We start from the raw sequence: 14,767 nt of genomic DNA, 5'->3' as shown, positions 1-14,767 counted from the left end.
ATGATTCAAATCTTCCAAGAATATTAATGAAATGTGTATGTTATGCTTAATTATGTATGTTATGCTTAATTATGCACTAAATAAGTACTTAATTGGTATATATAATAAGTAATAAATTGGATACATATAATAAGTAATAAATTTGATACATATAATAGATATAGTAAATATAATAAATATTTGGTTGCTAATAATACTTTAGTACCAAATGCATAGCCTGTAATCCAACTCAAGTTATCATCACAGTACCTTTAAAACCTTTTCAAAAAAGACTGACTGACTGTCACACAGTCTCACATTAAATGAAAAATCAGACCTCCCTTTTAATTCTTTAAACTCCCTTTTTAATTCTGATTCGCTCTTCAGCTATTCTAAAGTAGATATCAAAAAATGATTGCTTGCTCACACAGGCACTGTATCACTCAATTATGTTATTGTAATAGCCTAGCCCAGTTCACATTCAGTTACTAATTGCATTGTATCAGTGGCAAACTCAAAAAAAATAATCAATTTTTACATGCATTATAATACAATTAATTAGTAAATGATATGCCAACAGAAAACTGTTTCTTTTCATAACAGGTTTGCATTTATGTACAAATTTAACTGTAAGCACTAATATATCCCTCACTTTATTTAGGTTCCATAATGGTTTACTATTCTTGTGTTAGCCATTTATAATGCAATGGCAGCTAAATTGAAGTTAACATGCAGACCTTAATATGTGGAAGAATGAATTAACATTTTTAGAATAACAATTAAGATCCAAATACAGATATATACAGTTATACCCAGATATTTATTAACAAAGTACAAATAAAATAAAATATAAGTACAAAAACCAGTAGCTTTCGGAACACGTGTCCCTTTATCAACTGATAAGTTAATATAAAATTTGAATACACTACAAGCAAAGTGTGGCACGTTAATCATGCGTCATTGTTGTAGCACGGACGTGTGCTGCCTTACGCCAGTGATCATCCATCAATAAAACGGTTGTCTCTAGGATGGGATGCAGACACATGCCTTTCTCGCGATTTAATGCCTTAGGGTTGTTTATTATGTTTAGTGACTCTAGCCATAGGCGGTGGCGAAAGTGTTGCGCGTGGTCCACTATCTCAAAGTCGCGCTTGGGGTCAAGATCGTGGTTGGTAGCCCAAAAATGTTCTGCGAGCACGGACTGGTCAGTTTCGGCAAGCCGGATTGCTCTGTCGTGTTCCGTGAGGCGATCCTGGAGAGTCTCGATGTCTCACCTACGTAGCAACTGTTACAGGCCTTACAGGTGATACGGTACACTACATTGCTGCGTAAGACAGGTGTGACAGGGGTCTTCACACTGGAGACAAGTGAACGTAGGTTCCTACCGGGTAATTGTACACATTTGATGTTGTAACTTCTAAGGATCTTCGAGATACGTCCTGACACTCCTGGATAGTACGGAATGTAGGCGGACGATATGCCGACTTGCTTCGGAGGTCTTGGGTTGAATGTAAGTTCTTCTGCCTGTAACACGCATCTGTTTAGTACATGGGATGGATAACCGCATCTGGTTAGGTCCGCCTTCACACGGGAGATCTCGTTACGTCTAATTGTGTCGGTGCTGGAATGGATCCAGGCCCTGGAGAATAGGGTGCGGGCAGTGCTATTGAGATGGCTTGGAGCGTGGCCGGACCCGTAGTTGGTGAATTGACCGCACCACATGGGCTTGCGGTATACTGAGGTCTCTAGACGTGGGCCTACACGATGCACTAGTACGTCCAGAAACGGGAGCGAACCGTTCACCTCTGATTCTACGGTAAACTTGATGAAATTGGATAGGGAGTTGAGGTGTTCTAGTAGTACCGTTTCAGAACCACGTGGTATTATGGTAAAAATATCGTTGACGTATCTACACCACGTTGTAATAGGTGTAGGTGGGTTCTGGTGTATCTGCTCCTCTAGATCTTCCATGGTGATGTTAGCTACTACGGAACTGACAGGGGCACCCATAGCAGTGCCATGTACTTGTTTGTAGAGTGAGTCTTCAAAGGTGAAGATGCTGCTAGAGAGGCATAGGTTGAGGGCGGTACAGATGTCATCAGTGGATAGTGACGTCCTGGATTGGAGGCTTAAGTCGCTCTCAAGGAGCCTTCTGGCGCAGTGCACGGCCTGTTGGACGGGAATTGAGGTGAATAAAGAGACCACGTCAAATGATGCCATGACAGAGTTGTCAGGGATTGAAATGTCCTTAATGATGTTAATAAATTCACTGCTGTTTTTAAGGGTGTGAGATGTATTACCTATAAGAGGCGAGAGGAGGCTCGCGATGTGTTTGGACAGTTCATACGTTGGGGCACTGCAGCAAGACACTATAGGTCTGAGAGGAATACCCGGTTTATGGATCTTTGGTAATCCGTAGAATTGCGGTAGTTGGCAGCCAGTAGCACTTAGAAGATGGTGAGTCGCAGTCGGGATCTTCTTATCTTTAAGCCATGCGTGGACAAGTTTATTAAGTAGTAGTAGCTAACATCGCCATGGAAGATCTAGAGGAGCAGATACACCAGAACCCACCTACACCTATTACAACGTGGTGTAGATACGTCGACGATATTTTTACCATAATACCACGTGGTTCTGAAACGGTACTACTAGAACACCTCAACTCCCTATCCAATTTCATCAAGTTTACCGTAGAATCAGAGGTGAACGGTTCGCTCCCGTTTCTGGACGTACTAGTGCATCGCGTAGGCCCACGTCTAGAGACCTCAGTATACCGCAAGCCCATGTGGTGCGGTCAATTCACCAACTACGGGTCCGGCCACGCTCCAAGCCATCTCAATAGCACTGCCCGCACCCTATTCTCCAGGGCCTGGAGCCATTCCAGCACCGACACAATTAGACGTAACGAGATCTCCCGTGTGAAGGCGGACCTAACCAGATGCGGTTATCCATCCCATGTACTAAACAGATGCTTGTTACAGGCAGAAGAACTTACAATCAACCCAAGACCTCCGAAGCAAGTCGGCATATCGTCCGCCTACATTCCGTACTATCCAGGAGTGTCAGGACGTATCTCGAAGATCCTTAGAAGTTACAACATCAAATGTGTACAATTACCCGGTAGGAACCTACGTTCACTTGTCTCCAGTGTGAAGACCCCTGTCACACCTGTCTTATGCAGCAATGTAGTGTACCGTATCACCTGTAAGGCCTGTAACAGTTGCTACGTAGGTGAGACATCGAGACGTCTCCAGGATCGCCTCACGGAACACGACAGAGCAATCCGGCTTGCCGAAACTGACCAGTCCGTGCTCGCAGAACATTTTTGGGCTACCAACCACGATCTTGACCCCAAGCGCGACTTTGAGATAGTGGATCACGCGCAACACTTTCGCCACCGCCTATGGCTAGAGTCACTAAACATAATAAACAACCCTAAGGCATTAAATCGCGAGAAAGGCATGTGTCTGCATCCCATCCTAGAGACAACCGTTTTATTGATGGATGATCACTGGCGTAAGGCAGCACACGTCCGTGCTACAACAATGACGCATGATTAACGTGCCACACTTTGCTTGTAGTGTATTCAAATTTTATATTAACTTATCAGTTGATAAAGGGACACGTGTTCCGAAAGCTACTGGTTTTTGTACTTATATTTTATTTTATTTGTACTTTGTTAATAAATATCTGGGTATAACTGTATATATCTGTATTTGAAACTATGGACCCCAGTACTCCAGGCCCATTTGTCACTAATTAAGATCCAAATACTTATATAACCTAGCAAATAAAAATTAAAGCATCTGCAAATTAAACATTTTCTAATTGTTAATTAAATGGTTTTAGAACATACACACCAGCCATCATAAGCCCAGAGACCAAAGTAAAAGGCAGTAGCAGTCTCAGAAAATGAACTTGTGGTACCATCAAATCCTGCTATAAGATGTTGATTGCTTCCTATTCAGAAAAAATAAGGATTATAATGGAATGATTTTACTTATGTTGCAGTTAAGCTACATACTGCATAGTAGGGGTCAGAAAGTTTATAAACGCTTTTAAAACAGCTGATAATTTTTTTTTTTTTTTTTTGTATTTTCATGTCTGCATATGCAGGTACATATACAGACACATATATATAGTGTTAATGATTTTTAGTGTGAGCATGCATGCTCAGCAGCTGGTGCCTCCGTAGCCAGGTGGGAAGGAGCAGCAGTGCGTAGCACATGCTTCTTGATTAGACCGGGATTCAAGCCCGTCACCACCAAATACGGAGGATGCGGAAAGGCCAGGGAATGACCACCGCATATCCCGGAGCAATATGGCCTTAGTTGCTAATGCTCCTAAAAACCAAATAACAACAACAACAGCATGCTCAGCCAGTTTGAGGAGACATCAGAAAGAGTGAGAGAATATTTTTATGCTGCATGTGCCAAGATATTCCAGTTCAAACAACAAGCAAACATCTATCTAACTGAAACAAACAGTTATTTGAAAGTTAGTAAGAAAATTTTGCAGATGCGCACAGCTAGTTATTTGGTCACTGTTCAAACTGCAGCATCCATGAATGTCTTGTTTCAATGAAAAGTTCTTAACTCGTTTACCTTTCCTGACCTTTGCATGTTGACTGAGCACATATGCCCAAATCAACTATAGATTACATAAAAAAGATACATACAGGTTTCCCTTCAGCAGCTGTTTCAAGTGGTTCCAAATGACCACACTGCATAAAGGCAAATTAATTTGCAAAGGAAATTAGCCTAATCTTTAATATAAAACTGGTTCAGTACAACAAAGGAAGTAGGTTAATTCTCCCTCCCCCTAACCCATTCTTCTTAATTTTTGGCAAAAGATTATTCAGGCTGTAGTCCAACAATTCTCAATTAACATACTCCACTTTATGCATTTTTTCATATACAGTGGTGCCTCGCAATTCGACTATAATCTGTCGCCGAATTAGAGTCGAATTGCAAATTTGTCGAATTGTGAGTCAATATTTTCCATATAAGTTTATGGAAAATTGATTAATTCGTTGTCAGAGAGAAATACACAGTACAGTCGGTCCTCGTATAACACGATAGTTGCGTTCCTAGAAATCCTCGTGCAATGCAAAATCGTGCAATATAAACAACAGGCCCTATAGAAAATATAGGGTTAGGTGCCGACCACCCAAGATTGGACACACATTTTTAACTAAAACATTACCAAACACAATAAATAATCGTAATAAAACAGTTACAGTTGAAAAATGTAAAATTAATAATTTAATCATTTGAATTTAGATCCTTACCTTAAAAGTAAATGAAGACAGCTTGAGGGAAAGGGCTTGAGAAAGGGTTGAAGCAGCGTAATTATGGGGAAAGTGGCGGCAAGTTGTCATCATTATCAGAATTGGGAGGTGGAGGAGATGCCAATGAAGACTTTGGACGAAATGTGGTCACACCAGAACTAGAGGGCTGCGGCTCATTTTCTGTCTCTTTCTTGGGTGTTTTCATAAAAAAGACATCTAGTTTCTGTTGTTTCGCAGTCTTCCTCCTTTCACAAAGCAGTTGCTTATATGGCTCCAAAGCAGACCGAATTGTATAAAGTGCTCTTCTGCTTCTTTCTGCCTTATAATCGTTATCTTCTAGCCATTGCATACTTTTCTCAAATGAATTTTAAAACTGAAGATAACTCTGAAGTACAAAGCGGTTTTATGGTGGTGTTCAGGCATTCAACTTCGTCGTCTTTCTCATCTTCCACCTGCCCTCCAACAACAAGTTGTTGCAGTTCTTCAGTTGAAAGTTCTTCTTCATGAGACTGAAGCAACTCTTCTAAATCATCTTCCTCCAATTCCTCAAAGCCAACCTGCTTTGCGAGGGCAACACAATGTGCTTTTAATTTAGGAAGCTCATTTACAGGATCAAAGCCTTTAAAATCACGAATAAAATCTGGTAAAAGCCGCCAACCACCATGTAAGCATTCTTTTGTCACTTCGTTCCAAGCCTCCACAATTATGTAAATTGCATTCTTAATGTTGAATCGCTTCCAGAAGTCTTTAACTGTTGGTGCATTTTGCCCTCTGTTTCTGCTATCAGCATCTTAAATGTCCGTCTTGTGTAATAGTGCTTAAAAACAGCAATTACTCCTTGGTCAAGTGGCTGGATAAGAGATGTTGTGTTAGACGGTAAAAACAGGATTTTGATGTTTGGTGACAGTTCAGCAAGGGTTGGAGGGTGACTTGGTGCATTGTCCAAAATAATTAAAATCTTAAAATTCAAATTTTTCTTTTTGCAGTAGCTTCGAAACACATCCTCAAACACATGTAGTAGAAGTTCAGTGAAGATCTGCCCTGTCATCCATCCTCTTCTGCTGTTGCTAAAGTAAACACCCAGGGTAGTCCTTGTGATCCCTTTTAACGCTCGTGGATTAGCTGCATGATAAACAATAACAGGCTTCAGTTTCAAGTCGCCACTAGCATTTGCTCCTAACATAACGATAAACCTATCCTTAGCAGCCTTGAAACCTGGAGCTCGTGCTTCCTCTCTTTAGATATATGTTCGTGATGGCATTTTTTTCCAATACAGTCCAGTTTCATCAAAGTTGAAAATTTGGTCCAGTGTATAGCCCTCTTCCTCAATTAGTTTTTTCAGTATCGGCGGAAATGCCTTTGCTGCTGCTTCATCTGCACTCGCAGCTTCACCTGATAATTTCACATTATGGAAAGCGTGACGTTTCCTGAAATTGTTGAACCAGCCACTACTGGCAGTAAAGGGAGGTACTTCTTGAGGGTTTTCAGCTTTACTTCTGAGGTCTTCAAATATTGCCAATGCCTTTGCTTTTATCGTAAGCAAACTTGTTCCTGATCTGTTCTTTGTTTGATCTTCTATCCAAACAGATAAAAGACATTCCATCTCTTCCAGTTCTTTGTGTCTTGATCTAACTGATTTTGTTACACTTTGTGTTGTTCCTGCTATGAAAGTTGCTTTTATTTTTTCTGCATTCTTTCTAATTGTTCTCAGCGTTCCCTCATTTAGGCCTGTAGCACGCACAATATCGCATGTTCTTTCATTCCGGTCAAAGCGTTTCACAATTTCATATTTTTATTTATTAATATTGCTTTTCTTTTTCTCTCTGAAGTATTTTCACACTTTTTTCAAGTATTTTACTCATTTTTTTGAGAATAGAGCACAATTATAAAATGAACAAAAATGAGGAGGCAAGCTTCATATACATAAACGCACAGCAAACAAGTAGCAACTGAATAAACGATGCAACGTCCGTGTACAAACTGAATAAATGCAGTAAAGGCGTAAACACACTATTCTCACATATTATATGCTTATGTTTTACTAAAGCACATTTCTGGAAGTCACTACCATAAAACAATAAAAACAATTTGCAGTTTCCTTTTATTGGTGGTTCCTGCTAGTGGAGTCGTTATAAACGGGTAGTAAAAGTCGATCTAATTACATTTGCAATAATACCGATACAGTAGCTGAAATTCTGTTGATTTTTACGTTATTATGTTAAATATGTTTCCCCTTCCACGAAATCATAAAAACAAATTTTCAGAATCCTCTCTTCATTCCTACTGTGTTGTGTTCAGTTGTGGTGATTTCGCCGCGTTCGACTGTCATTTATTGTAAACACAAAGGTGAATCGTGCATAAGCGAATTACGTTCGTGTTATATGCGACATTGTTCCCTTATTTATAAATCGTGTATGATCGAATTCGTGTAATGCAAACACGTGTTATACGAGGACAGACTGTATTATCATCTTTTAAGGGCACAAAAGGTGATATAGTTGTACACGTTGGCACTAATAATATTAAGAGTAGGAGACCGGCAGAATTACTTAACAAGTACAGGTCACTGCTGAACAAAAGCCGAGAATTAAGGTTGAATTTGAAAGTGTCTGCAATTCGGCCCAGACACGATAGGAGGGAGTATATGATGAGAGCCTTGTCGATCAATTCGGCCCTGGAAAGATTGTGCAAGGCTCAAGGGGTAGAATTTTTTTCAGCCTGGACTGTACTTGTTAACAGGAGAGATTGCTTCTACAGGGATGGGATACACTTAAATAGAAAGGGTGCAAGAATATTTGCTGATGCTATCGAGGCAGTGTTAGGTGGGTCGGAAAACTGCTAGCTTGGGGGGAGACAAAGACCAATAGATTGACAGTAGCCACTGGCAGAGGTGAAAGAGATTCTTGCACTGCTTCTATTAGAATGAGCAGAAGCCTGGAAAACAAGATGCATGGTATTTCAGAGACTGCTGGGAGCCATTGCGGTACAAGTAAACACATGGGTTATGTTAGGGTAGCTAAGAATAGAAACAGGTGCAGGTATACTTGTGTGTACACCAATGCTAGGAGTTTAGTAAATAAATTTGATGAATTTGAGGTATTGCTCAAAACATCAAAGGCAGATATTGTTGGGATATCAGAGACGTGGTGTCACACAGATATAAGGAATGCAGAACTGCAATTTGGGGAGTACAATGTCTACAGAAAGGATAGACAGGATAGGAAGGCAGGAGGGGTTATGCTATTAGTTAAGAAACACATAAAAACCAAGGAAGTGAAGCCAGTCGACATCGCTGGACAGTACAGTGTCGAGTCAGTTTGGTGTGACATAAGCATTGGGAGATCAAAATTGAGAGTAGGAGTGTGCTATAGGCCTAATGACTCTGATGAGTATAATAAGGAACTGTACAGGGAAATAAAGTGGGCCAGTAAATCAGAGAGTCTTATAATGGGAGATTTTAATTTCCCAGATATTGACTGGAATTTGGGGGCTGGTCACTCACACACTAGCAAGGCTTTTGTGAATTTATTGGATGATTGTTTTCTACATCAGCATGTTCGCGAGGCAACTAGAGGGAGTAATACTCTTGATTTGATTATCAGTAGTGATTCTTCATGCATTAAGAATCTGCAGATAAATGAACCACTAGGTGGCAGTGATCACAGTGTGCTGAAGTGGGATTTACTCAAAGAGGTAACTACCATTAGGGGTAAAGGGAAGGGTTATTGCTTTCGTAAAGGCGACTACGATGGACTGAGACAGTATTTAAATTCTATACAGTGGGACCAACTGATGATGTTACCAACAGCAAATTCAAAATGGGAAGCATTCAAAGAACTTATCTTGGAAGCTACTAGGCTTTACATACCAACTAAGAAATATTGTTCAAGGTTTAGGCCAAAATGGATGTCAGATGAACTAATGAGGCATATGGCAGAGAAGAAAAGTGCATGGGATACTTACAAATTAACACATGACACAGAAGCCTATGATAGATACAAGTTGATCTATAACCAAGTTACAAAGGAGGTTAGGCAGGCGAAGGCAGATTACGAGATATCTTTGGCAAGGGATGCAAAGAAAAACAGCAAAGAGTTCTTTACTTATGTAAACTCTAGAAGGAAGGGGATGAATCAGATTGGTCCACTTGATGATATTGATGGGTCAACTGTTGATGATCCTGCTCAGGTAGCTAACAAACTAAATGAATATTTTGCATCGACATTCACACATGAGGAGTTATTCAGCGAGGGGAATGCCAGAGGTGTATTCAACTCTGGCAGTAAGCTAAAGAATCTTGTAATCTCTGAGAGTAAAGTGGAGGAGAAATTGTTGAAGATAAACACAAGAAAGGCACCTGGGGTGGATGGGATCTATCCAGTTATATTAAAGGAGGCAGCAAAGGAAGTAAGCAAACCCTTAGCTATAATTATGAGAGCTTCCTTGGACTCAGGGGAGGTACCCATGGACTGGAGATGTGCAAATATGACCCCATTTCACAAAGGAGGATCAAAGGCTGACACAAATAATTATAGACCTGTGAGTTTAACTTCTGTTCCCGGAAAATTAATGGAGGCACTGGTTAAAGAAGCACTGCAGGATCATTTAGACAAGGCTTCAGTTATAGCTCGGACACAGCATGGTTTTGTTAAGGGGAAGTCTTGCCTGACCAATTTGATTGGATACTATGATGCAGTCACAAGAGAACTGGATGCAGGGAATAACTTTGATATTATATACTTGGATCTTAGAAATGCTTTTGATACTGTTGCACATGGAAGACTGCTGCACAAATTGGAGCAGTGTGGCATTGGAGGCAAATTGCTGCTATGGATAAAGGGGCGGTTGGGGGGGAGAAGACAGAGAGTGGTAATCAATGGACACTGCTCATCGTGGACTAATGTTATTAGTGGAATCCCTCAGGGTTCAGTATTGGGTCCATTATTGGTTTCTGTATTTATAAACAATATTGATGATGGTATATCAAGCTTAATGTCTAAGTTTGCAGACGATATGAAGGTTGGCAGGGTTGTCAAGGACACTACTGACACTATGCTGCTGCAACAGGATCTGGAAAGGTTGAGCAGATGGACTGAGAGGTAGCAAATGGAGTTTAACATTGAGAAATGTAAAGTACTACATATGGGAAACAGTAACCCCATGTATCAACTCTGTGGTACTACACTGACAGTGGTAGAGAATGAAAAGTACCTGGGGGTAATTGTGCAGGCAGATATGAAGTTCTCTGAGCAGTGCAGACAGGCGGCAAGAGTAGCTCATGGTGTCTTGCCAATGATATATAGGAATTTTTCCAGCAGGGATAAGGAGGTGATTATTCCCTTGTATAAGGCAATGGTCAGGCCAAACCTAGAGTATTGTATACAGGCCTGGAGGCCTCATTTCAGGAAGGATGTAGAGCTGTTGGAGCAAATGCAGAGAAGGGCAACAAGATTAGTGAATGGAACAAATGGGTGCTCTTACGAAGAAAGGCTTAAGTTTTGCAAATTACAGTGTCTGGATACTAGGCACCAGCGAGGTGATCTGATAGAGGTGTATAAAGCTTTGAATGGTTTGAGCATGCTCAATGCTGGTAGGATTCTTCCTCTTGCTTAGAATAATCAGCTGAGAGGGCATAAATTCAAATTGAGGAAAGACAGATGTAGGATAGACGTGCGTAAATTTGCCTTTAGCCAGCAGGTTGTTGGTTGGTGGAACAGACTTCCATCCCTTGTTGTGGAAGTTGATAACCTAAATAAGTTTAAGGCTCAGCTGGACATGTATTTCGAATGAACAGAGGGGTAAAGTGGAAGTGGTTATTTTTTTATTTTTTTTAAATTTATTTATTTATTTATTTTATTTTATTTTATTATTTTATTTTGGCTGATGCTGCATAAGCTTGCTTTCTTGCATCAAATGCCTCTACTAATGCTAATGCTAAAAACAGTCATCCAATAAATCCCCAAAATTCTTGCTAGTGTGCGAGTAACCAAGCCGCAAGTTGCAGTCAATCTCTGGGAAATTAAAACCCCCATTATAAGACATTCTGATTTACTGGCCCACTCTATTTCTCTGCACAATTGCTCATTATACTCATCAGATGCGTTACGCCTATTCTCATTTTTCCTTTCCCAGTGCTTATGTCACACCAAACAGACTCAACATTGCATTGTCCATCAACATCAATTAGATGCATGCCCATCCTTAGATTCTATGTATTTCTTAACTAACAGCATAACCCCTCCTCCCTTCCTGTCTATCCTTTCTGTACACATTGTACTCCATAAATTCCAATTCTTATATCCACTACATAAATTCCACTGCTTATATCTGTGTGACACCACATCTCTGATATCCCAACAATATCTGCCTTTGATGTCTTGACTAGCACTTCAAACTCATCATATAGTTAATACTCCTAGCATTGGTGTACATGCAAGTGTACATGCACCTGTTCCTACTCTTTGTTACCCTAACACAGCCCATGTATTTACTTGTTCCACTATGACTCCTAGCAGTCCTGGAAATCTCCATTATTATCTTGCTTTCCAGGCTGCCGCTCATTCTAATAGAAGCAGTGCAAGAATCACTTTTGCCTCTGCCTGTGGCCACTGTTAACCTTTTAGTCTGTGTATCCCCCCAAGCTAGCAGTTTTCTGACCCACTTAACACTGCCTCGATAGCATCCGCAAATATTCTTGCACCTTTTCTATTTAAGTGTATCCCATCCCTGTAGAAGCAGTCTCTCATGTCAACAAGCACAGACCAGGCTGAAAAAAATTCTACACTTTGAGCCTTGCACAGTCTCTCCAGGGCCAAATTGATCAACAAGGCACTCATCATATACTCCCTCCTATCGTGTCTGGCCAGAATTGCAGACACTTTCACATTCAAATCTAACTCGCAACTTTTTTTCAACATTGACCTGTACTTGAGTAAATCTGCAGATCTCTTACTCTTAATGTCATTAGTTCCAATGTGTACAACAATATCACCTTTTGTGCCCTTAAAAGATGATATCTGCTCTACAACATCATTTGATGGTCATAATGATGGTTGATGCACTGGATATGTGTAAAGTAAAGTGTGTTAGTTGTCTGACGGCACCAGTGGTTTCCCCTATCTCCATGTTGTATTCTTTGTATGTGTGACACAGAACACTATGGAGGCCGGAGATTTGAAAAGTGTGTGGGAGTGGTTTGTTGTGTAGTGTTATGTTCTGTTGTTTATCTGACTATTTAGTTGTTGGGCCCCTATTGGGACTCACCATTGCTCACATTTTGCCATGAGGAAGCAGGTCAGGCACCCAGTAGATTATTTAAGTACCTTGGCTGCCTAATTTCCAAGGATTTCAGTGGCAAGGCCTATATATATATATATATATATATAAAGGGGTGGGCTGAACAATAGAATTTGGAAAGTCCGAAAGGGATTTACGAGAATGCGGTAGAATTTAGACGTTGATTAGAATTTGGCGGCATTGTTAGGGGTACTCGGTCAGTTTAGTTAGAGTGGGGGGGACTGAAGACTGGGGGAAATAGGTAGAAGGATGGGGACGATAGAGTAGGCATCCTCAAAGAGGTCAGTTGGGGCAAGCTACACCAGGCAAAGTATGGGGGAGGCAGGAAGGGGAGGAGACAGAAACCCATCTCCTCCCCTCCCTACCTGAGGTTGGTGTTTTAAAGGGAACCGGGTTTGAATAACCAGTTCAGATCGCCAAATGCCATGTTGAGTTGATTCCGGTAAGATGGTCAAACTGACCATCCTGCTTTGGGGGTAGGATATGTTAACTGGCAGTGGGGGGGGGAGAGCCACACATTTACTTCATTCATAATCTGCATTCTCACTCTCTGCTTGCATTCTATTTTTATACTTTTTTCTTATATATTATAATATATATATATATCTTTTTCCTGTTAGGTTATATATATATATTTTTTTTTTTTTTCACTCTCTTATTCATCTTTTTCGCACACATCAGGGGGGAATGCAATGGTGTGTGATGTAAATTTAAATACTAATGCATAATAGTTAAGCTATATAAGCAAGAATATAAGAGATTAAAACTAGGGTTAGCATGTACTTAACCATAAAATTTATGGTTTGTGTTCTTTTTCTCACACACTTACTCTCTCATTCATTCTTCTGGCTTTCATTTCATTTGTTTGACCCTTGCTTTCTGCACTGCACACTCTCTGGGCACCTCAACTTACTGTTATTCTTCATCTGTGGTGCAGGCCTAGCTGAAAGTTTTTTGCAGGCCAAGTGAGAATGCAGTGATAGTGTTTGTGTTGTTAGTATATAAAGTAAGGTGAGTTTTTATTAACTTTATATTCTTTTGGCCAATTACATTTGCTCTTCCACTGATTGCCATTCACCATACCACTCATTCACTCTTTAAGGTGATGATTTGTCAAATTCTACATGAAGATTTAGGGAACAGAAAGGTCTGTATAAAATTTGTGATGAATAGCCTCACAAATGAGCAGAAGCGACAAAGAATGTCAATGTGCAAAGAATTCATCTAGACTTGTAAAAACAATCCTAAGTGTCTCAGTGACAATACAGCCACTGAGACACTTGTCTCAGTGGCTGTATTGTCACTGAGACAAGTGTTGGATATTTCAGTACAAAGAATTTGTACCTGAAGGGGAGAGAGTTAATGCTGTGCTCTACATATAGGTGCTTCCAAGACTACTGAAGTGCATTTCCCAGGTGAGGCCACAAATTCAAAAGAAAGGCAGCTGGTTTTTGTTGCATGATAATGCTTCTGCCCATTCCACACTTGTTGTGAATACATTATCTGATGAAACATGGCACTGTACAGATCCACCATCCATTGTACTCTCCTGATCTAGCACTAATAGACCTTCCTCTTTCCTAAGGTGAAGAATGCCATGAAAGGAAAGAGATTTCAGGACGTTGAGGACAAAGAAAAATTTAACCACTGAATTAAACATCATCTTTTTAGACTCCTTCACTGATTATTTCCAGAAATTTAGACAATGATGTAATAAGTGCATTCAATCAGGTGGTGATTGCTTTGAATAAAAATAAAGCCAATTTTGAGCTCCTTCACTTTGTGTTCTTTTTGTTTCACCAGTCCAGATGCAATAAAAAGAACACCTCGTACAGTAGAACCCCATTAATACAAAGTTCAAGGGACCTAAATTTTCATAGTTTATAATAGTGAGGCCCACCAAAAGTGTCAAAATTTTATCTTTTTTGGATACATACATCTAACAAAAATAAGAAATAATAGCAAAAATAAATAAAATAATAAAAAAATAAATAAAGTAATAACAAAAATAAATGAAATAATAAAATAAAACAAATTATTTTATTTAAGAATAAAATAGTAAAAATAAAAACAATAACGCATTTTATTTTATTTATTTATATGATAAGTGAGAGAAAAGAAAAAGCATAATTTAAATAAAAATATAGTATACATTTAATGTAATTTAATCTAATTTAATTAATTATTTATATATTTTAATTT

The 14,767-nt window shown here is 39.7% G+C and overlaps 1 protein-coding gene across 4 annotated transcripts in view; it reads right to left on the bottom strand.

Annotated features, from left to right (window-relative positions):
• The window catches only part of LOC150079052 (uncharacterized), a 577,353-nt gene that overhangs the window by 357,409 nt on the left and 205,177 nt on the right, over positions 1-14,767 (bottom strand). For all 4 annotated transcript variants that reach the window (XM_090382803.1, XM_090382804.1, XM_090382802.1 and 1 more), the window contains one exon: positions 3,840-3,939. In XM_090382803.1, coding sequence (XP_090238929.1) covers positions 3,840-3,939 — 100 coding nt within the window. The remainder of the gene's footprint in view (positions 1-3,839; positions 3,940-14,767) is intronic.

This window comes from Mastigoproctus giganteus, chromosome 10, assembly GCF_048544385.1.
Source record: "Mastigoproctus giganteus isolate SK-2022 chromosome 10, ASM4854438v1, whole genome shotgun sequence".
Classification (NCBI taxonomy): domain Eukaryota; kingdom Metazoa; phylum Arthropoda; class Arachnida; order Uropygi; family Thelyphonidae; genus Mastigoproctus; species Mastigoproctus giganteus.
This window is presented reverse-complemented; position numbering and strand designations above follow the sequence as displayed.